The sequence below is a fragment of the Pipistrellus kuhlii genome, unplaced genomic scaffold (assembly GCF_014108245.1).
Source record: "Pipistrellus kuhlii isolate mPipKuh1 unplaced genomic scaffold, mPipKuh1.p scaffold_m20_p_9, whole genome shotgun sequence".
Taxonomy (NCBI): Eukaryota; Metazoa; Chordata; class Mammalia; order Chiroptera; family Vespertilionidae; genus Pipistrellus; species Pipistrellus kuhlii.
In genome coordinates, this window is record NW_023425595.1 from 18451087 (window position 1) to 18475186 (window position 24100).

The 24100-nt window shown below is 33.6% G+C and overlaps 1 protein-coding gene across 10 annotated transcripts in view; it reads right to left on the reverse strand.

Annotated features, from left to right (window-relative positions):
* The window catches only part of GAS2 (growth arrest specific 2), a 139835-nt gene that overhangs the window by 58189 nt on the left and 57546 nt on the right, over nt 1-24100 (reverse strand). For all 10 annotated transcript variants that reach the window (XR_006740916.1, XM_045578030.1, XM_045578031.1 and 7 more), the window contains 2 exons: nt 15925-16066; nt 3887-3950 (listed from right to left, as the gene is read on the reverse strand). Coding sequence is in view for 9 of the 10 variants with exons in the window: in XM_045578030.1 (XP_045433986.1) it covers nt 3887-3950; nt 15925-16066 (206 nt within the window). In the remaining variant the exon portion in view is untranslated. The remainder of the gene's footprint in view (nt 1-3886; nt 3951-15924; nt 16067-24100) is intronic.

A 24100-nucleotide genomic window follows, 5' to 3' on the forward strand; every position in this document is an offset into this window, starting at 1 on the left:
ACTCACCAGATTGCACTGGGAACTTTGTTATGCTCAAAACTCATATGTCATGTATATAAATGAATGTTGTGATTCTTGAGAACTCTTCCAAAATCACTTTTAGTTTTGGCTAAAACTATCTGACCTTAATAATTTCTATAATCCTCCATGGAGGAGTTGAAGGAGAAAGAAGCACAAAGTAAAGATGTAAATAAAGGTGATATATATATATAGATAGATAGATAGATAGATATAGATATAGATATAGATATAGATATAGATATAGATATAGATAGATAGATAGATAGATAGATAGATAGATAGATAGATAGATATAATTTAATGTAGGAGTAAAATGAGATTGGGAGATATATTTTCCTTTTTTCTCTTTAACTAATATGCTTCAACATAGAACTAAGAAATGGGGTTTGGGTGGCTTGGTTTGCCATTGTCCATAAAGCACAATTGAACTTCCATAAAAACAGAAATCTTCAAATGTGTACTGAGAGAATCTTCAATAGACACTGACACTTAAATGTTCTATCTATCCAATTCATTTTCAACTGTTTAACCTTATGCAACACACAAAATGTAACACCCTGAATAATCTCTTGGCATATTTCTTCTTTTTCAGTGAAAGTGTGTAATACTTCACATCACTCAAGTAGGTGAAGATGATAAAAAGCAAAATTTACAAGTAAAGTATTATATTGTAAGGGTAATCTTACTCCTTAGATAACTCCTTTATGAGATTAGTAATATTTTCTTTGCAGCATGAATACATACTGTTTTTCTCTGCTTGCATGATCATAAGTATAGAGAGAAATGGAGACACCCATTTTTATCATAAATAATATTAATAACAATCATAGATAGCAGGAGGAAAGTTTTGGAGGTAATGGATATGTTTAGGGCACAGATAATGGTTCTAGTTTCATACATGTATAGTTATCCCCAAACTCATCAAGTTGTATACATTAAATACGTACAGCTTTTTGTAGGTCAATCATATCTCAATACAGGTGTTTGTTTTGTTTTGTTTTTAAGCAATACAGAATCTCAATTTTAAAACACTTGGGGGGAAAAGGAAAATCTAAAAGTCTTCAAATATGCTTTACCTTGAAACTGAACAGACCATCATGATTCCTTTTTAATAACCAAGATTTTAATTTGCTTTATATCGGGTCTAGTAATAATTAATGTCGTTTTTAAACATTTGTTTAAAATCTTGCTTGGCGTTGACTTGTATTGACATAACCTTCAAATATGTGGTATCTACAGAACGTGTGAAGTGCAATGCATTAACAAGTTTTGCTTGAAAAAGTTTGTGTTTGGTTTGGTTTTTGTTGCAAAACTAGGGCTAAGAAGATGGCGGATGAAGAGCATATTCGGCACTGCATGCTTTATGAGTTCCAATTAGGAAGAAAAGCAAGTGAGGCTGCAAAAAACATCTGTAGTGCTCTTGGTCAAGATGCAGTTAGCGCCAGAAAATGCCAGCATTGGTTTGAGAAATTTCGCGAGGGAAATTTTTCGTTAGATGACAAGAGTGGTCGAGGCCGTGTGTCCAATTTTGATCAAGAAGCTCTTCAAGCTCTTTTGGTGCAAAATCCTCAAATTACCTAACAAGAGCTTGCGACAACTTTAAATTGTTTACAAAAACAATTTCCAATCAATTGCATGCACTTGGCAAAGTCCAAAAGTTTGGAAAATGGGTTCCTCATGAGTTGACCGACAACAACCGTAATCAAAGAGTCACAATTTGCAGTTCGCTCCTCTCTCGTCAAAACCCTTTGCCATTTTTAGAGCAAATTGTTACCGGAGATGAAGAATGGGTGCTGTATGTTAATTTGAAAAGGCGGCCTCAATGGTTGGACAAAAATGAGGCTCTGCAGCCCACGCCAAAACCTGACTTGCATGCGAAAAAAGTGATGTTGTGTGTTTGGTGGAATTTTAGAGGAATTCTTCATTATGAACTTTTACCATCTAACCAAACCATTACAAGTGCAGTGTATAGTGCCCAATTGGAAAGGTTAGCCCAAGCTTTAAGAGAAAAAGAACCCGCGCTGATTAATCGGAAGGGCGTAATTCTTCACCACGATAACGCACGACCGCATACTGCAAGAATCACTGCTGAAAAACTGGGCCAGTTGGAATGGGAAGTTCTCCCTCAACCTGCATATTCTCCTGATATTGCCCCTTCCGATTACCATTTGTTTCGTTCTTTGCAAAACTTTCTTCTTGGAAAAAAATTTAATAATGAAGAATGCCTCAAAAATGGATTGACCGAATTTTTTGCATCAAAATCACAAGAATTTTATAACAGAGGGATTAAAATGCTTCCTGAGCGTTGGGCACAAGTAGTAGAAAACAACGGCAACTATATTGTTGATTAAATTTTGTTGTATTGTTTAAATAAATTCGATTTAAAAAAGTATTAGAAAACGACATTAATTACTAGACCTAATATTATATGGCAAGAGGCAATTTATGTCAGATCCAGAGCAGGAGGAAAGGTGATTTTTAAAGGGATTTTGTCATTGGGTAGTATGTCTTCTTCTTTAATGATTTGATCACAGTTAAAATATTCGGTTCAGCAGGTCTCCTAATCAAAGTGTTCAGGTAACAAAAAGTATATTTACAAAAATAAATAAATCCAGAAAATAGGCAAATAATAGAACCTAAACAAGAATAAAATGAAAATCCCCAACTATCTCTGTAGATATTGCAACTTCTTCTTCTTATTTCTGTATCTCAACTTTCAGATTCAAGTTGTTTATTTGATTTATATAGTTACAATATTGAAGCAAAAATATGTATTCTGCATTTTAGAATATTCTGACAGTATAATCAAAACAAACAACTAAACAAAAGTTGTTTCCTTCATCTAAGAACCCTAGACAACCCATGTTTCTTTTATTTAGCATTTTGATGGCAGCAAATAATTTAATGAGGTCTTATTGGTTCATCTGATCTCAGCTCTAAAAGTATATCCAGATCTGGATGAGAAAACATCTAATTTATTCTTTTTTTAATTTCTTTATTGATTAAGGTGTTACATATATGTCCTTATCCCCCATTACCATCCCTCCCCCGCCCCAAACCTTCCACTCATGCCCTCACCCCCTGTTGTCTGTTTAGGCTTATATGCATGCATACAAGTCCTTGGTTGATCTCTCCCTGATACCCCTACCCCTAATTTATTTTTAATTTTAATTTTTCATTAAGACTTCTTCAAGATTTAAATCTTCATTTCTAATTTTTGGGGCTTCATAGAACTGTCTGAAATCCTGCTTGACGGTTTGCAAGATATAAAAAAAAAAATGACATAAAGTCAGCTTAGCTAATAAAGTCCTTCCCTCTGTCTCTTTAACCATAATTATGATTTCTATAGTTGCTTATTTATTTTTTGCTAGAAGACAAAGATTCTAAAGATATCTCTATGTAAGAATAATAATATTCTATATATTTCCATAATCAAAATAGGGAGAATAATTGTAAAACTATTCCCCTACTCAGAATTAGAAACTAAAAGAGCTAAGAGATGAGATATTGAGTGGAGAAAAATGAGGAAAAATGAACAAAAGAGGAGGCTGAGCATTAGTCAAGAGTAAAGAGAAAGAGAAGGGTGAAGGATTAAGGAGAGTAAATATTGGAATAGACTTTCCAATAAGGAAAAAGTAATTGTCACATAAAGTTTATATGAATGGCTTTGACGACAAGATCACAATGGTAAGAACATTGGTGGCATGTTTTTAGTTTGAATGACTGTTCTTGAGATGTTGGTACATATTTGAATAAATAGCTTCTCAACAGGCTCAACATCAGCAATAAAAAGCCATTAAGTTTCTTACATGCTTGGATGCTGAGATGATTCATGTCTTGACATAGTAGCAGTAGTCTGACCTACCTGGCTGCAATCCGGCCCAGCTCTAGCAAACAGAGACACACTTCTCTGGGCTGCTTGTGGAGAACTGAAAGACAAGACAGAGGTGGACATATTGACAATAGAAGGGATTGTAAAGCAGCTCAATGGTGAACAGGCTTGCCATTGACCCCCTCATCTCTCCTGGTCCCAGGAAATTAGCTGGTCTTCATTCTAACATTCACAAAAAGCAGCCTACCTACCTCACAGAAGATTCACTAAATCTTCAAGAAAGTTTTCAAAATTCTATGTCCAACCCTCTTCCCCAAAGTCATTAGTCTTAGGAAATCTCAACCTGTGTAAATCTCATCTTAAAATTATTTTCATCAATTAATTTTAGCAAGTTAATATGTGGCTATATTTATGATAGAAATAGCTGATAGATATTTTCAAACATATAGCACAAAGATTATGGAACAAGGACTGGCCTTTTTATTTTATTTTTATATTTTTAAGGACTAGCCTTTTTAAAATCCTGGCTTTACCCTCACTAGAGATTTTAGCAGAAATGACGCAAGGAATAAGAATAAAAATTACACATCACAGTTTGTTATCCTTTAAGCCAAGATGACAAGTGAGACCCTGAAACTTAATGTCCTCTCCTAATAAAATCTGATTGCAAATTCAGAAAGAAACACTTTCTACAGATGGATTTTGGAAATATACACCATTATATACCATCTGTCAGGTTTGCTCATAAAACAAAAAAAATTAGAAGAATACTATTTGCATAGATATTTTTATTCTAATATAACCTGATTACTTAATAAATCTTTACCAATTTCTTAGACACAGTCAGTTATGTTGACAAATCATACTTGCATTTGTTGAGCCTACCAGAGGACTGTCTACTGCCTATATTATTCTCTTTTCAAAGCATGATTAAAGAATTTTTAAAATATATATTTTATTGATTTTTTTTACCGAGAGGAAGAGAGAGGGGAGGGATAGAGTTAGAAACATTGATGAGAGAAAATTGATCAGCTGCCTCTTGCACACCTCCTACTGGGGATGTGACCTCAACCAAGGTACATGCCCTTGACCGAAATCGAACCCAGAACCTTTCAGTCCGCAGGCCGACACTCTATCCACTGAGCCAAAACAGTTTTGGCTATGATTAGAGAATTTTTAAGTGTTCTTTAATCAACCTAATAAAGACAACAGATATTGGAAAAGTATTGCATTACAATGGTCTTTATATAGACATAGTTAATATTCTGATTAAAATAGATTAATACACTTTAAGAAATACCATATTTCTTTAATTTTTAAACATAGAATTTTATAATTATAATTTTATAATTTTATAATTGAATATATCATTTTATAACTGAATATCCCATTCAATTTTATAATTGAATATTTCATTCAATTTAAACATTTAATTCTTTATTTACACAGATAAAGGTAGTGGCACTACTTGGTCCATGGACAACCTATAAGACTTGGGAATGGGTGGTGATTAAAGATACTCTTACTTGGATTGTAGGTATATGATTTCACTTGGGTTTAAACAGACACAAATTTTTATCTTGTTATAAAATGTCACTTTTAAAGCTTTTTAAATGAATTCTAATTCCATCAGCAATGTTCATTAAAACTGAACTGACTATGGGATTTCTGAATTAGAAAACATTTCCAATCTTGGTAATACAAAATTTGGTTTCAATTAAACTTAATAAATTGTCACAAAAGCCTAATTGGGGAAGCCTAAAATTACTTTTAATTAAAGGGGCTTAAAATAAAGATACTTAATATCTCCAGTGTCAAATGCACCATTAAACATCTCTGACTAGAATGATACAAACTTCACAACTTGTGCTATACTAAACCAACTTCAGAACAATGTAAGATGTGGAATGTCATATCACATAGACATCCAATAACAACCACCACAAAACAGAAGCAAATAAAAATCAACCTTCCTTTATAGATAATGTCTTATGATTTGAACTTTTTTTTAATTCTATCCATACTATCAAATGACGAACAGGAGCTTTTTAAGTGGGGAAAAAAATAATACATGAAAACTGAGGAGAATGATTTTAAAGTCCTGTCTAATACCCTCATCTTCAGTGAAGGAAAGGTGTGTGAAGCAAGTGGTTAAAGTATGATGAGCTTTAGATACAATCTCATGCATTTCTTGATGACAACAATGTCAAAAAATGAAAAATTTTGGTTAGCTGATCAAATTATGTCAATGTGCAGTCAATAACCAACTATAAAAATTAACTATTGTCCAACTATAATGATTCCATAGCCAATTTGTTGTACATATTCTGAAGGCTATAGAAGAATTGGATGTAAACAAATGAATTTTATGGAAAATAATCATTCTGGGGGAAAAACAAACAATGTTAGTAATATATGAAAAACAATGTGATATGTAGGATGCATCACTATTGTGTATTTCTTTGCTTTCTCAACAAAACTGTCAATTTAAAACACCTTTTCTTATGTCCAAACTCAAATGTCAATTCTACATGGATGCATTAAAATTTAATTTGGCAAGCTGAAAAGAAATAGCTTGATTCTTCACTTATATCCTTTAACAGAACCAGGCTATATAATTTAAGATACTAAACATTTTCCTCAGCATCATTTCTTAGGAAAATGCTAATAGAAAGGTAACATTTTACTTCCCAGTAATTTTGGAAATATTGTCCTGTATAAAGCAATGCAATTGCTTCAAAATGCACCTAAAATATTGTCTCACATGTTAATGATTCTTTAAATATTAGGCATATCAAGCCTGGACCATAATAGCCAAAAATATCATTTGATAGTAAGCAATAAATAAGGTAAATCTGTAGAGGTATATAAATTAACACCGTGCCTAGATCAGAGTAACTATAGAGTAAATATAATATCTCATAATATTTAGGGGGATGTAAATTACCTAGAGATGATAGTGATTGTGGAAATGAATTAATTGATAAAGATTATGCCCTAACTGGTTTGGCTGAGTGGATAGAGCATCGGACTGCAAACTAAAGGGTCCCAGGTTTGATTCCGGTCAAGGGCTTGTACCTTGGGTGCAGGCACATCCCCAGTAGGAGGTATGCAGGAGGCAGCTGATTGATGATTCTCTCTCTTCCATGTTTCTAACTCTCTATTCCTCTCCCTTCCTCTCTGTAAAAAAATCAATAAATTTTTAAAAAGATTAAAATCTTACCTAGCATTTTTAGAAAAGCAAGATATAAATCATGTATGTATTTACTTCATTATAAAAACAACTCCCTTACCTTATTGCTATGAAGTTTAAATTTAATAATTTAAGTACTATCTACATTATACCTAAGAGGTTACTGCTTTTGCACCAAGGCATATTCTAACCTCATGTTCCTAGATGGGAGGAGTGCAGTGGCTGTGGGAGAGAGTGAGCTTTAACACTCACTAGTTGTGTTATTTGAGAAGGTCATTCGATGAAATCTGTTTTCTGAGGGAAATAATATTCTTTACCACACAATATTTTTGTGAATATTACACAGAATATTTATTGTTATTCTTAACACAGTGTGTGGCACATGAGGAAAGATTTGTCCAAGGTTTGTTTTATTTTCATTGTTATAAATTGTTTACTCGAGGATGATCATCAGTTGGCTTTAGTCAAAATTAATTCACTTTTTTTCTTCCTAAAAGCATTTTTTGTGCACTTAATCATGTCCACACCAGTCCAGGCACTGTGTTAGGTACTATACTAAGCAATGAAAGAAACCGTAATTAAAAACACACATATTTCTATTGATAGATTTGTATACTTTAGAGTGGACTTATATATTATATTTGATTATCTTGTCATTTATATTATACCAGAGACAGTAAATTCTAAATTTTATCAAATTTCAAGTTAAATAAGTCAATTTGGCCAATATAAGCAGATAGACATAATGCAGATCTCATGAAGCTATTATGCTTTTGTGCTAAGTATAAAGTTCATGTAACAATTACATTAGGACAAGTCATTTTGTAAGACACTATACATCTTACTATTAATTTTCCTCTGTCTGTGGGACTAAATACTGTAAACGAGCCTGAGCTGGTTTAGCTCAGTGGATAGTGTCAACCTGTGGATTAAAGGGTCCCAGGTTTGATTCTGATCAAGGGCACATACTCAGGTTGCAGGCTCGCTTCCCATTGGGGAGGGTTCAGGAGGCAGCCAATTAATGATTCTCTCTCATCATTGATGTTTCTCTCTCTCCCTGCCTCTCTAAAATCAATAAAGAAATATATATATAAAAAGTATATTGAATACTGTGAATGAGTCTATTTTTAATAAGTTATTAATATTATAATTAATTATATAATTTTAGGAGATTAAATAGCTAAATGCATGTCTTTATCAGGGTGATTAGAAAGGCAACTTTTACTGCCTGTGAAGTAAAGCCTTCGTATTGAGTCATGTGTCCTATTCATTTTAAACACATTTACTGAGTAATCTTTTCAAAAAATACAAAGAACCTTCCACTTTCACTGAAGTTTCCAGCAGGAAACATTTTTTCACTTTATTACTGTGACATTAACATAGTTTCTCACTTTGAGTTACAGGTATTAGTGGGGATCATTACTGCTTTCTTTTCTCTGAACAAATTCTCTTTAAAACAAATAAAAAGCTCTCCAGTCAATGGTGATTATTTTGCAGAAGGCTTTTTTGGGGGGTTGGGAGAGTAGGGAGTTTCAATCACCGGATGCTTCTTTTTAAATAATCAAAAGCCATTTCACAGAAAGGTATAATGCAGAACACCTCTGGGAAAAGGAACACAGATCTCTATTCAAAAATATGTGGCAAGAGACTCAATCTTATAACCTAGATTCTATAAAAATCTCCTGGGCATCAAATGTCAAATAGAATGCTGTGAGCTCCAGGAATAGAAAATGAGGCCTTCCACTAAAAGCGTAGAGTTTCAATGTCACAGCATCCCGAGGATGAAATGCATTGGGCCATTAATGTATAGTTTAGCTAAAATATTGAGTTTTAACAGATGAGCAAAGAAATGAAAGCATGAAAAATTGTCTTGTCCATTAGTTTCCATACATTAGAGGCTACAACATTCAGATTGGTCTTGAAGGAAACTGGCTTTAAGATTTATATTGAGGAAGAAATCATAAATATATATATGTTGAAAGTAGATTTATAGTTGTGAGCACATGAAACACAAGAATTGATTTTTGTATTATTATTTATTCTTGTATTATGTATTTCCCATACCAACAACTGTAAACCTACTACTGCCCACTCCTGTATTTTGTTAAACCTATTCTAAAGGGTTTTTATATATGATATATGCTCTAAAAATATTCAGGATAACAGTGGTGATGAGGATGGATAAAGGAAGAAGTAAGTCATGGATTCAATTAGCCTTTAAAGGGTATTATGGGCATTTTTCTCCTGCCAGGATATATAAGGTACAAAGAGGCCACCCCATGAAGTGAAGGGATAGTAACAAACTGCTCTCCGCCAGCATGTGATGTGCAGTAAGATGACATAGCCGTCACAGGCTGGCTGAGAGTAGGTTTACAGTTGTTGGCATGGGAAATAGATAATACAAGAATAAATCATCTTTCAGCTTGAAGGTAGAAGGCAATTAGGCAAGGCACAGCAGTTTAGGTGTCTTAAAAACTGAGGGAGGCTAATGAGCAAAAGAAAAGGCCACTGAGAGAGAAACCTTGCAAGCTCATTAGTGCTGAGTGCATGTGTATCCACATTTCTCAGGATCACCGTTCACCATGAAAACAGAATATGACATTCACAGAATTGCACATAGTGTAGAGTTCATACAAAAATCTCCTCAGCACTGGAAGATGTATAGAATAAAATATAGTTAACTGCCTTTGCCATTAAATTGAGAGTATCTGGCACAAGTAGCACCCTTTTTACCTCCAGCACCCAGACCTTATGTTAATTTAATGGATCCAGTTGCTACCATTCAGAATAGCAGTAAGAGGCAAGGATCTTTTCTAATGCTGTGTATATTTCATTTTTCCTTTTATTTGAAAAAAAAAATCATATGGATTTTTAAAATTAACTCAAAGCGTAACTTTCTGTAACCCAGGACATGACCATTGGAGGTAATGGCACCGAGTTAAACTCCCAGCTGGGCCATTGAGAAGCTGTGTAACACTGGGCAAGTTATTCAATTCTCGATATCCCAGCATTCTCATTTATAACATGATGGTTTGGGGGAGAGTAGAAATGTTAGCACATGTCTACTATTTAGCTCTCATTACTGAGCATGTAGCTTTTACTATGATATTAAATATTGTACAGTCAAAATTTTAACCGGGAAAAATTAGAAAGTTGTTTACTTTCCTAATTTGACCCTGACTCCATCAAGTCCTGATACACCTACAATTCCAAGGAGACATTTAGTTCCCTCAGTCCGTTTCCATATGTTCTCGCTTATGTTTTATCTGGCATAGGGAAAATGGCTAAATTTAGAAAGAGTTGGTTTTCAGTTCAAAAGTAAAAAGTGAATTAGGATTATAAGAACAGGTGTAAAAAGAAAAAGTCTAAAATAAATTGTTCGTGGGAAAGAGATAATGTGAATATAAATAACCCAGAGCTGCATGGAATTGTTATCCCACATTAAGGCTAATAAAAATAATGTGGCTTGTTCTACAGAAATACTCTTGTAGTCTGCAATATAGACAACAAAAGATGATTCATCAAGCACTGGAAGGCAGGCATAGATTCTTTTTCTGATGCAACAGGTAACATTAAGTATAAAATGGAAAATTGGGTTTAAAAAATCCATACACAATCCTTTTTACTTTGATACAGCAACATCACAGAAATATTGCAGGTAAATCAGTGCTTGACCCATATTCAAAAGGACTTTGTAAAATTGAACATCAAAGTCATGCATCAAAAGAAGACAGTGCCACACAGCAAACATGAACACAACAAATAAAAATAAAAATAAAAATAAAAACAAAAATAAAAAGCAAATCACACACATTGGCATGCTAGCACAGCAGATAGCAAACCCTTTTCTTGCTGAGTTGATTCTTTCTCAGAGAAATAGATGAAGAATAGTCACTGGCCTCCAAATCCTATAATCATCCAATAACATAATGATATTGACACAATTATAGAAAGCAAAAAACTGTGCACTTTAAGAGAATTTCCTCCCATCCTTTCCCCCCCACCCCATTTCCCAGGTTATTGGAATGCATTCAAATAACACAAAATAAACAGGCCTCCGAGAAAAATTAAACTAACATGACATTTCTAATTTATGTGCTAAGGGAAATTATAAAAAAGAAATTTCCCACATAAGAATATGACTAATTGAACTAGCTTCTTACTTAAAATATCTTTTAAAAATCACATATGAACATCAATTTTAGGAGTAACTTTTAAAGAAGTTATTTATTATTTATTATTTATTTTTTTATCGTTGACAGTATTATAGATATATCCCATTCCTTCCTTTACCCCTCAAAACACAACTGAAAATAAATCATACATTTTGGGGTCTTAATTTAAATCATAAAAAATGAGCCACATCAAAATATTTATCACTATTTTAGAAATGGTAGTCCAAGTATTTAATCTTTGCAAAATTATTACACTTACTGTTAGAAAGAATAATTATTAATACAGTTTAAGGAATTTTACATCTCCTGCAAACTGAAAACAGAAAATGCTTTTATAACTAGAGCTTTCTAAACATTTTTTCCCTTTATTCTACATTAAAATTCATTTCTTTTAAAATAATTATTGGGGGAGTATTTTATTTTTAGACCAATAGACTACATACTTTTTAATTTAAAAACAAAACAAAACATTGCATGTTGATCTTTTTTAGCTTAAAGCATATCCTAGTTTTAAGGAATCCAATGAAACTGATTTATTAATAAATCAGAGACATTAAAAATAAAAAAATCTCCTCTCGTCACCATGGTTTGAGCAATTGGAGTTGTCAATGAGCATTATATGTAAAATCTTAAGACTAACGTATGCTTCACAGAATTCACAAAGATTTATCTCATCTGTTCCCATAGCAGTATAAAATTCTATAGTCACTTGAAACCTCAATGATACAAAACAGCCCTTATACTGATGTAGAAATTTTTATGTCCATAAATACTTCTCTAGGCAAATTGGTTACACTATATCTTAACACAAAATTAATTGTTCATGTTTCAGATTATATGCCATATCATTTTACTGCCTCGTTAATAGATAATTGAAAGATAAAATGATATTATTTATAACCCAACTACTGTTCATCTTTCTTTCAAATTCTAAATATATTTTCTTATTATTTACTAGATATAAATGTGTGACTTCATGTTTCAGAGTATGTCATAAGTTACCCATATACCTAAAGTCTCAGAGATATCTTCTGTTGGTATCTCTGGATGGCTATAATTTGTTTAAACTATCACCATATGTCATAGATTCAATTCATTTTCATATTTTTTTACTATTACAAAAATGTTTCAGTGGACATTCTGATGCCTTCCTCCACTTATTTCCGTTGGATAAACTTTTAGAAGTAGAACAACCTGATAAGAGGACAAGAATACTTCTCAGGTCTCTGATAGATAATGTCAAATTGCCCTCTAAAGGAGAGATATCAATTTCCAATCTCCTGCAGTAATCTACAGAATATCCTATTTTCCTATATTCTCAACATTAAACATACAATTGTCTCAATCTTTGCTAATGTTCATAGTTTTAATCGCATTTACATTATTACTAACATTTTATACTTATTGTAGTTTTATAAATCTTTTATGAATAGACTTTTCGAGACCTTTGTCCATCTTTTTATTGGCTTGTTTTGGAAATACTTCGGTACAGTAATGAACTTATGATCTAAGAACTGACATTTCCCAGAGGAAAAATTATCGAGAATGTCACAGAAAATAAATTGCAGGCTACACTCTGTAGGTGATTGTATCATGTGGCATAGAAATGTATCTGCCAAGAATCCAAAAGACAAGAAGCGTGAGAGGAGCATATGGCATCAGTTACTGTCCATACTCCCCTATTCACCCCTGGCACATCTTCCCACCCACTGAGATTTCTTGTCATTAGCTGTTGTGGAAATGGAACAGATTGAGTGAGTTGTGAATCAAGATCCTCTCACAAAATAATTGTACAAAAAGCACTGCAACAGAGGGTAGCATATCAGTTGCCGGGAAGATAAGGATGCTTTATGCAGGCAAAGACCTTTGAACAGCTAAAGACAGAAGCCTCTTGATACACGCTCAGTACAGTGATCTACTTTATCATTCATTCAAACAGATTTTCCCCTTCATCAGGGCATCTTTTCATTTTATTTGCTATTCAAAACACTGTGGCACAAAGGGTGCTCTTCATCTCGTGTGCTACTGAAATGAAATCTTGAGGTAGAAAGAAAGGGAAAAAAATCCTTGCCCTAAATTCCCTTTCAAAAGTGAAGTGTGAAAAGACATCAAGCAGAGTACACAGCGTTATTGTTGCAGGAAAGTCAATTCTGCAAGCACAGAGTCCAAGGCCATCAGTGGAGGCCCAATCACTTCCTCACCTACAGTGAATAATAAAAATCCAAGGAGAAAGGGTTCCACTTGGGGAAATGGAATTTCTCGTTGCCCTTCCTCTTGATTATCTTGAATATCTATGGGCACAGCTGTTTCCTTTCTCTGAGTAATCCTAAAGTCAATGCTGTATTATTGGCTCTCTTCTTTCAGCTCCCTGGGCCTATTATATATCGCCCCATGTCCCATTCTGAGCGGCAGAAAGTTCAAATCTACCTTTTCATTAAGCAGCCAACTAGAATGCCTGTTTGCTTTGATTTGCTACTTAAACAATTAAAAATTATTTTTAAATTTTATAGCTTGAAAACTTGGTCTTATTAAACCTCCATGGATATGTTAATGCATTTTTTAATTGCAAGGTATAAGCAAAGTTATAATATAGAAGGTAATAAAAAATCAAAGATATTTTAGCAAAACACTTGACAGTTATTTTATTTAAATTCTCATGGTCATTTTATTTTTTTCAAACAGGGTGAAAAACTAGGCCATCTCAAAATTCTTCTTTATATAATTGTATATGCTGCAGAATACTTATTTATATACTACAACCATTATTATATTTGTTTCATTAGGCTTGATTGTTTCAAGGTAAAATATATTAGTCATTATCTGAATAGGGTTTTAAAAAGTAACAATATTCATTCAATTCTCATTATGAACTTGGGCTATGGTGATATATATTCCAGAGAAAATTTATAATTAGGTTGACTCTTCTTGGATTCCAACTAAAAGTTTTAGTTGTTTAAATAATAAGAAAAAAAAATTTATTAGTTTAACTAACAAAATAGTTTTATTACTTTAACTAACTCATGGGCAATGAAAAATTGAGACAAGATCACATTTACTTTCATAGTTAGTAATCCACTTGGCCTATAGTTGCCACTGAAAAAGACGTCTTTAATGAAAATCTGTACAGTGAATAAATTAATACTAAAGCAGTTTCCCTCTGTGTCAGTTGTTAGTAATGTCGGGGCACTCTAGAATTTTAAATCATGATGTTATTTGTCCACACTTGATTATATAGCTGTATAAAAGGTTGGGCAAATGTAGGTATACAGTTGTGAGTATATGAAACTGAGTTTATTCTTGTATTATTGTTTATTCACTATAGCATTATTTTCCATAGGAACAACTGAGACCTACTTTTGCCACATAGTAGATCTTTCAAGAATATTTTTTCACAAATAATTCTTCCACCCTCCTTTCTTAGAATTTTCTACTCACAGTTTCCCTATTAACCTGAACTTAAAATCTACCTATAAAATTAATATTGGACTGAAAAAGAAGTATATACATACATACACATCTCCCACCAAATTTGTTTTACTTTAATGTAAGGAAATGGTAAGCACAGCTGGAGCCCATTCATATAATGAACATTCAAGGAGCACACTATCCAACATAGTATGCTGTTGTGCAGTTACTGATTTTTTTTTCAGGTATAAAATGTTCTCCTAGTCTAAATGAATGTGTTTTTCTTCTCTGCTGGGATAATTCTCAGAAATTTGATGATAATCTTTTCTATATCACATCAATTCTTCCTAGTACAAATACAAATTTCCTTAAGTACAAAAAACAAACAAACAAACATGGTAGCTGTTGCCATCAATTTCCTAGGTTCAACAGGAGAATATTGCTTTGCGAGCCCTGGGGCTAGGGCAGTCTGACTGTTGGGAAGGCAATTTGTATACTTGTTCTCTCTGAACGATGCTCAGCTTATTTTGATGTTGATAGTTGGTATTATGTGGGTTTGTGAATTGATTTTTTAAAGCTTCAGGCAAAAGAAGGAAAGCTTTTTCCCATTTAGAGGTCTCCTTTCCTCACTCAGTTCCATTTCATAATGCTGAAACACCAAAAACTTTATGTTTTGTCCAGAGGAAATGCAAAAGCTCATTCTATGGCCTGGAAGTGGATTTGGCGAAATTCAATCATAAAACAAAATAAGACCAAAAAAAATAATAATCTGGGTTGGTCTGGGAACTAAGGTATCTGTTTTTTATTTTGTCATCTTTAATCCAATATCTTACTTGCTTGGCTGATTTTTATCTCAACAAATTAAATAAATAAATGAACAAACTCCAATTTCACAAAGAGAACTTATGGGAAATGATGCTTTTATACATTTAGAGAAGCAAAATGACAATCATGCTCCCATGCCTGGAACATACCTAGCTACTTCCTTTCTAGTGCATGTTAGAGCCTGGTGGGAAAATTGAACCTGCCTTTTTCAAATATTCCCCCAATTTTGCATTGTATTTACTTGATTTTATTTTGACAATAATTGTGCTATTTATGTTCCTATCCTTTACTCCCAAGATAATCAATAGTAAGAGGACGTGCATTTTATTACCTTCAAATCTCATTTACACAAACTACAGATTTTCTTTAAAGTTAATCTTTGAAATGACATCACACAAAAAAGTTAGTTTTGGTCATTATACTAACAACTACAGTACTTTTTAAATGGTTAAAATTCTGAAGACAATACATACCCAAACCTTCCGATTCAAATAGACATGTTTCATCTACCCCTAAATCTCGGCACCAGGATAAGAAATTTGCTGTATTGTCTCTGGCGAAAAAGGAGCCTGAGGGTGCACTGGCTTTGCATGGAATCTTCTTCATGGGCAGATTCTGAAAAACAAAGAAATCTCACTCTGAAGGAATTCTGGGAAAGCCATCACAGTGACACATTAAATACACATTTATGTTTTCAACAAAATGCTTTGAGATGACCTCATGTCAATAAATAAGTTAGTAAAGAACTATAGGAAGGAAGTGAAATGTATATGAAACTTAGCTGGCATTAAGAGACTATAAAAAATCTGTGCCTGTGCATAGCTTTTTAGTATCTTATGGTAAATATACATAAATCCCTACCCTGGCTTAAACTATCTCTTTCCTCTCTCTTATATTATTTTTGGCCTTCTCTCCCATCAGTATGTCTCACAAAGTATTTATAAATGTATTTCTCATTTGTGAAAGAAGAATGAGACACAAATATAATATATGAATACATATAACACACACCTGCATTCTTAGGTGCATATGTACACACACCATAAAAATTACACAAGAACTACATACATATAATTAAAAAGAGGGCAGCAGAATTATTTAACACACAAGTTTTCATCACCATGACCATGAAAACTAATATGAAAAATCTTTTAACAATAACACTAACATCTTTCTTCTAGGCTGTTTCCTTTTAAACCATAGGGTACTGTTATATCATTCTGGTTGGATTTCTGCTACCTGATCTAGAAACATATTATTTACATTTCACACCATTTTTCTTCTGGGATTAAAAAAATGCTTAAGATAAGGGAGGTATGAACCTCTATAAACTTTTCTATTAACAGTGTCTCATAATTTTAAACAGGAAATCACTCTTGGTACCATACCAAGTGTTATAAATGGTGTGAGGTTTTTTTCTTAAATAAAATATAACTAGTTTCCATGGCACCGAATGAAATCATATGGTGAGACTCGAAGGAAAAGACAAAACCATGAATTTGGATGATCTGGGCTACATAGAGCTTGACCTCAAAGAGAAAAAAGATAAGGAAGAAGTACTTTGTGATTTAGATTCACAGACAGGATGTTTCCTCTGTGCACTGCCAAGAAGCAAATATAACCAAAATGTGGTTGATTGTTGAGTCCATAAACAAGGATGGTTTTAAAAAATAAAACAATGGCCCATGAGTGGACTGGTGAAGTCCTGCTAACAACAAACTACTACTTCACTTCTTTATGAGCTAGGATTTTATGGCTAGACAACTAGAACACATAGTTACTGTATCAGTTAAAGGCTGTGTGAATACATCTCTTTGCTGATGACTGAATTTGACTTAGGGTAGACATATTTAAAAATTTGCATATATATGTATATATATTAGGCACAATAGATATGTATATAAATAAAAATGGGGTTATTATATAGCAATACCCATTTAACCACTTTGGTTAAGTAATAGTTTTCAGAGAAATATTTTCCTATATGAATTGTAAAAACAAATATAGCATAAAACAGATATAGCATAGCATAATATATTCTTTATAAGAATTAGTCAGGACTTATGAAAATTAAAATACATATATCCTTAAATCTAACAATTCACTTTTATGAATATAATCTACAGATATAATAGCATTACTGCTTAAAGATATATGTATATCTGTTGCAACAGTGACTGAACAAAAAAAAAATAACTTGAAATAAGAATATGTCAAGAGAGGGCTGGTGGAATAAAATATAAAAATGCAATGAAACTCTATGTATCATTAAAAAAGACCAAGATAAACATATATGTATTGAATCATAAGATGTTCATTATATACTCTAAGCAAAAACAATTTGCAAACACACACACACATATATACTGTATACATACATATATATAATATTACTATTTTATCTTATGTTTGTGTATACACACACTGGCATATGTATGTGTATGTGTGTATATATATGATGCAAATGGACATATAAAAAGTTAAGTTGCATATAAATATGGTGTATTATAATTGTGAATACTGTATTTCCTTATATAATGTTAATTTAGGAAAACTTCAAGGAAGACATGAAAATTATTTTAGGGCAGATAAAATTAAAGCTAGAATTAATACTTCATAACTTGGGAATTTTTCAGTGTAAAAGAATTCATCAGTAATACTGATCTAACAACTTGACCTTTATCTGATTTATGGAGTATTTGTTTCTGTTATGAAGCTGTTAAAGTCAGTGCTTCCATGTCAGCTGAAGACTAGAAACTGTAAACTATGTGAAAGGAAGCTTTCAATCTTCACCTAGATAAAAAAATTTATTGCTAAAAATTATTTAAAGTCATCTTCATTAGTCCAAATGACTAGTGAACCCTTATATACAGTACCTTTAAAAGCCATCACATACACTAGGAGAAAGGATCTTTACTCATTGGCTGAGAGCAGTAGCACATAGTTTGTAAGATCCAATATTCTTCCTGACTGCATGTCAACCAAAAAGCAAAGGGTCAAGCATCTTCCCAGGGTTGATGTGCCATTTATAATTAAGTCTAAGAGAAGAAGTCTGCTTTCATTTGAATTAAAAATCAAATGATTCAATAATACCAGCACTCAATGCTTTTGTGACTTAAAAATATTTTGACACATTTTACACAAAAATTGTTATAAAGTCCTAAAAACCTTAGCAATTATATATCTCCCATTTCTATGATTTTTTAATTTGTTGATTTTTCTAGGTTCTCATGAAAATTCTGGGGGAAAAAGCCAGCTCTGCCTGAATATCTTCTTTAATATCAGTAAATAAAAGAAAAACATAAATATTGAAATCAACTTTCCCCTTGCCAAGGAAATCTTAAAGAGTAGGTTTAAAATAAAGAATAGCCCTGAGTAATTATGGAAGTACACGTATACTGAAAAGCTAAAAACTGATTACAGGTAGGAAGAGAAATTCTTGAGACCTACAGAACTGGGGATTCACTAGAGAAGCTCTACACATAGCTCATCTGATACATCTCCCCTTTACCACTCAACTCTACAAAGAACTCCTTTAAATTATAATGTCTTTAATTATTTATTCATATGAGCTTTTCCAGGCAAAGCTGTTAAATAGTACCAGAGGCCTGGTGCACGCATTCATGCACCAATGGGGTCCCACAGCCTGGCTTGTGCCCTCTCACAATCTGGGACCCCTCAGGGGATGTCAGAGAGCTGGTTTTGGCTCAATCTCCACAGGCCAGGCCAAGGGACCCCACCCGTGCACGGATCCATGCACCAGGCTTCTATTTAGTATGCATATAAAATCTTTGGTTAACCTCTTCCCACCCCCACCCCTCTTCTTTTCCTCTGAAATTCATCAGTCTGTTCCATGTTTCTATGCCTGTGTGGTGCTCATCTGCCCCCTAGTGGTCAGTGCACTTCATAGCTACTGGTCAAACAGTCTAATAGTAGAATGATCACTTAAGCTTTTATATATATATAGACTAGAGGCCTGGTGTATGAAATTTGTGCATGGGGGGCTGGGGGGGCAGGGGGTAGGGCAGTATCCCTGAGCCCAGCCTGCACCCTCTCCAATCTGGGATGTCTCAAGGGATGTCTGACTGCCCGTTTAGGCAGGCAGTCGGACATTCCTCTCACAACCCAGGACTGCTGGCTCCCAACCGCTTGCCTGCCTGCCTATCTGATTGCCACTAACTACTTCTGCCTGCCAGCCTGATCAACCCTTAACCATGTCCCTGTCAGCCTAATCAATACTTAACTGCTCCCCTGCTGGCCTGATTGCCCCTAAATGCCCTCCCCTGCCAGTCTGTTCACCACTAATTGTACTCCCCTGCAGGCCTGGTCGCCCCCAACTACCCTCTCCTGCTGGCCCAGTAACCCCTAACTTCCCTCCCCTGCCAGTTTGGTCACCCCGAACTGCCCTTTATTGCCAGCCTGATCACCCCCAACTGCCCTCCCCTGCAGGCCTGGTTGCACACACCCCTCTCTTGCAGGCCTTGTTCTTCCCAACTGCCCTCCCCTACTGACCTGATCATCCACAACTGCCCTCCCCCACCAGCCATCTTGCAGTAGCCATCTTGTCTCCACATGGGGGCAACCATCTTTGATCACATGGGGGCGGCCATCTTGTGTATTGGAGTGATGGTTGATATTTATATTACTATTTTATTAGATAGGATATCCTCAAAACCTGATTGATGAATGCATGAATGAACGATTAGACCGTACTCCTCAAACTAGATCATAATCAATTTGATAACAAGAGCAAAATAATGCATTACAGAATTTAAGTTCTCAAGGGATAAATTTCTAGGGCCTTCAAAATTAACTAAATTCACAGTATAATTATAATAATTACATATAAATGTTTCCCATGAATTAAGAAATGCATAACTGAAAATTTTAAGTAACATCTATTTTTGAAATTTACTAAATACAGAATGATGAGTAGAGAAGAACTGCCACGCTGAACTGAAACTGGGTAGAAGTTTAGACTCACTTACCAAGCCAGGTTCATGCTACTGTACTCCAGCCTCCAGCATGTGGAATTCAATATTTGTGTTAGCAAAATGAGAAATGACTACTAGTAAACCATTGGGATCATGTACAAGTTGATAAGATGCATATTAACTTTTCTAATACCAAGAATCGTAAGTTTATCCTTTTCTCTCAACAGGAGTAACCTAACATATGCACTCATGACCACTAAAATACTTACAGATTTTATTATTAACTAACAAGAAAATTGTTTGAATATTAAAAATGTCCTCCCCATTCTTACAGGCAACAACCACATTAGGATGCAATAAGGAAAAAATGTCAAAGTTACTTCTAAAGGGTTTTCATTCAATCCATTACCATTCAGGCACTTGCTAGGGCTTTGGAATCCAATTACCTAAGTTTAGGTTCAGCTATATCACCTTCTTGCAATGATACTTTGAGGAAAATTATTTACTGTTTTTGTGTCTCAGTCTCCCCTTGTATTCAATGAACATAGAAAGTAATGCATTTCATTGGTTATGCATATTTGAGTGTGAGTTAAATAATGTAAGTGTCGAAGTATTCAATAAAAGTTCTTTATTATCATCATCAATGCAAGTGAAAATATACTAAATTGCCCATAATTTCCTTTTTTCATATGGCAAGCATATTATTTTATTTTGGTATGGGTGCAAGAACAGAGAAAGATTACAAACAATTTATTTCTATCTTCACACTAAACTAGAATCTCACTTTTAGAATAGTTTTCCAATAGAAATTTCTGTAATAATGGGAATGTTCTATATCTATACTACCCATTATGTTGACATGGTGATTTGAGTACTTGAACTGTGGTGAGTGTGATCGGAAACTAATTTTTCAATTTTATTTCACTTTATTCAATATAGGTTTATAGGCAGATGTGGTTTGTGGCTCTTAGCACATTCATTTTTAATAGGGAGAGTAAAGGCATTATATGAAAGTTCAGAGAGCCCAATAGTTTGCGAATTAACTTGAATCCCTCAAACTAATGTCATACCCAGCTCTTTCAACTCCCCTAAAATCCAATGGTCTCCCTTCATACAGTCCTGAGATACACAAATATGTTGGTCATTCACAAGGAGTTTACTTATATGCTACAGAGTTCAACATGCATGTGTCTTAGTTATGGTGTCATGGGTATTAAAGCTTCAAAAGGGTAGTCATGACTAATTCAATTTATAAAACTTATAAGAATATCATTATATTGGCATAGGGCCACATATAGTGTTTTACACACAAGCGATACTGTCTCATTATTTTCTGAATTATATGGTGGGTGGAGGAAAAGAGAATTAACATTATGGGGACTTACCCCATAATGTTAGGCATACAAAACTTTCATTCATATAGATTATCCAATTTAAATCTAAAAAAGAAAAAAAAATGGTACCATGAATCACCTACTATGAGTTAAGTATAGTATCTCCATTTTCCAATAGTATATCTTTTTTTATGAAAAAAATGAACTCATGCACAATTAAAATCAAATCATGCCATCTCTTATGCCCATATACTTCTAATTGCCCCTGACAGCTTACCAATTCCTTTAATTTAATATATTTCAACATTTATTCCCTTTTTTTTGTTCAGGTAATGTTAAAATAAAAAATTATACATTCTCTTTGAGATATTAAAACTAGAAAATAATTTAGAGAATGGCATATTTACTCCTCTTTATGCAGTAAACTGAAATTTTAATACTATCGATAGTTTAAAATAACATTCTTCACAAAAGTTTGAGACAAACTACTCCCCTTGATTGCAGTTATTTCAGATATAAAACAGAACAAATATATAAAAGATGGCGGAAGTGCCAAAAACTAATATATTTCCTTTTCCAAAGGGCATACAGAACATGCTGTGCAAATACGCAGACAATAAAGTCACATTTTCCATGATGGAATCAATGTTTCCATCCCCTTGCTATTTTTAGTTTTGCTATGTATTTTATTGAAAGAAAAGTCAATAAAATCATTTCAATGAGCATTCACAGCATGAAGACATTTAAATATAATGACTAAATGACTTTAGAAAGGATGGAAATATATTCTTCAAGATCAAAAGTTGTTAAAATTAAAAATAGGGGAAAACCCTTCCTGGTACCTTCAATTTCTCCTGGGGGTTATGCAATAGGACCTCACTCCTCAGACAAATTGAGCTATGATTTAGAACAGTAGCCACTCAATCTCACTAGGATTGAATTCAAAATGGACCTTTTGCCTCCAACATATTGAAGGGAAACAGAATGTGCCAACCCAAAATAAACCTTTTGGGATATTGAATATTTTAAGCTGGTTAATGTTAAGAAACAAAAGACTCAGGAAAAATCTTTTCCCTTCCCTCTTACTTCCTAAAAAAAAAAAAAAAAAAAAAAAAAAAGATTATATAGAGGATCTGCTCCAGGAAGAGAATGATCATCATAGACAAGGATAGTTTAACATGATCGAGGTGTGATAGACAGGGAGGGACTTAGCAAGGTCCATTGGATAAAAGCTCACTGTGTCCCATTGATAAAAATGTCTCAGCAAACGTTTCTTTATCAAACATTTGCTTTTCCATCTCTGTGTGGATTGCTTTACTGCCCTTTGTCCCAAACCATACATCACACTTTCTCCTTAGCTCAAAGAGGCATATAAGTCTCAACTGCTAATTTGTCCTAGGTAGGGCCCCATATTTTTATAAAACCCCTGTATGTAAATACATAACAAACTTAGTTCTTTTCTCCTATTAACCTGCTTATTCAATTGAATTATTGGGCCAACCAGAGGAACTTATAAGAAGAAAAATAATATTTCCTCCCTCACTTGAGAAAGAACAGGTCTTACAGCAAAATTTGGTGCAATCTCTATCATATATAATAACATCATAAAAATATTCACATGACTATAGAAAAAAAGATATTTCTCATGGCCAAATTCTGATTTATCCTGTAAAATGATAAACAATAAAAATAATAATAGTAAAGGATAATAATGGTCAATATTTTAAGTATTTTGAAATATCTGAAATTATTTCTGGCATAATATCAAGTGATGTTGAAAATGACAGCCAAACGTAGTCCTCAAAAATACTCAAATTTCAGGTTTAAAAGATGAAGTGGACAATGAACATTAAGATGTAAATGAGTTGAAAATTTATGTACACACAAAAACCTGCTTTATTCATAATTGCCAAAATGTAGAAACAAACAAGATGCCCCTCAGTAGATAAATGGATAAACTGTGGTACATCCAGACTATGGACTACTATTCAGCAGTAAAAAGAAATGAGCTATTAAATCATAAACGGTATGGTGAAACCTTAAATGTGTTACTAAGTGAAAGAAGTCCACCTGAAAGGCTAAATATTGGATTATTCCAACTTTATGGCATTCTGGAAAAGGGAAAATTATAGAAACAGAAAAATGATTTAGGGGATTGGGAGGAGGAGGGGATAAATAGGTGACTCATCATGTTACTCATTCATTCATCACATGGGATTCTTAGGGCAGTGGACCTCTTCTAAATGATACTATAATGGTGGGTATATGTCACTAGGCATTTGTCAAAACCCAGAGAATATACGACAGGAATGAACTCTGGAGTTTGGGTGACAATGTGTCAGTATAAGTTCATTGATTTGTGTACTTTCTGATCAATTTTG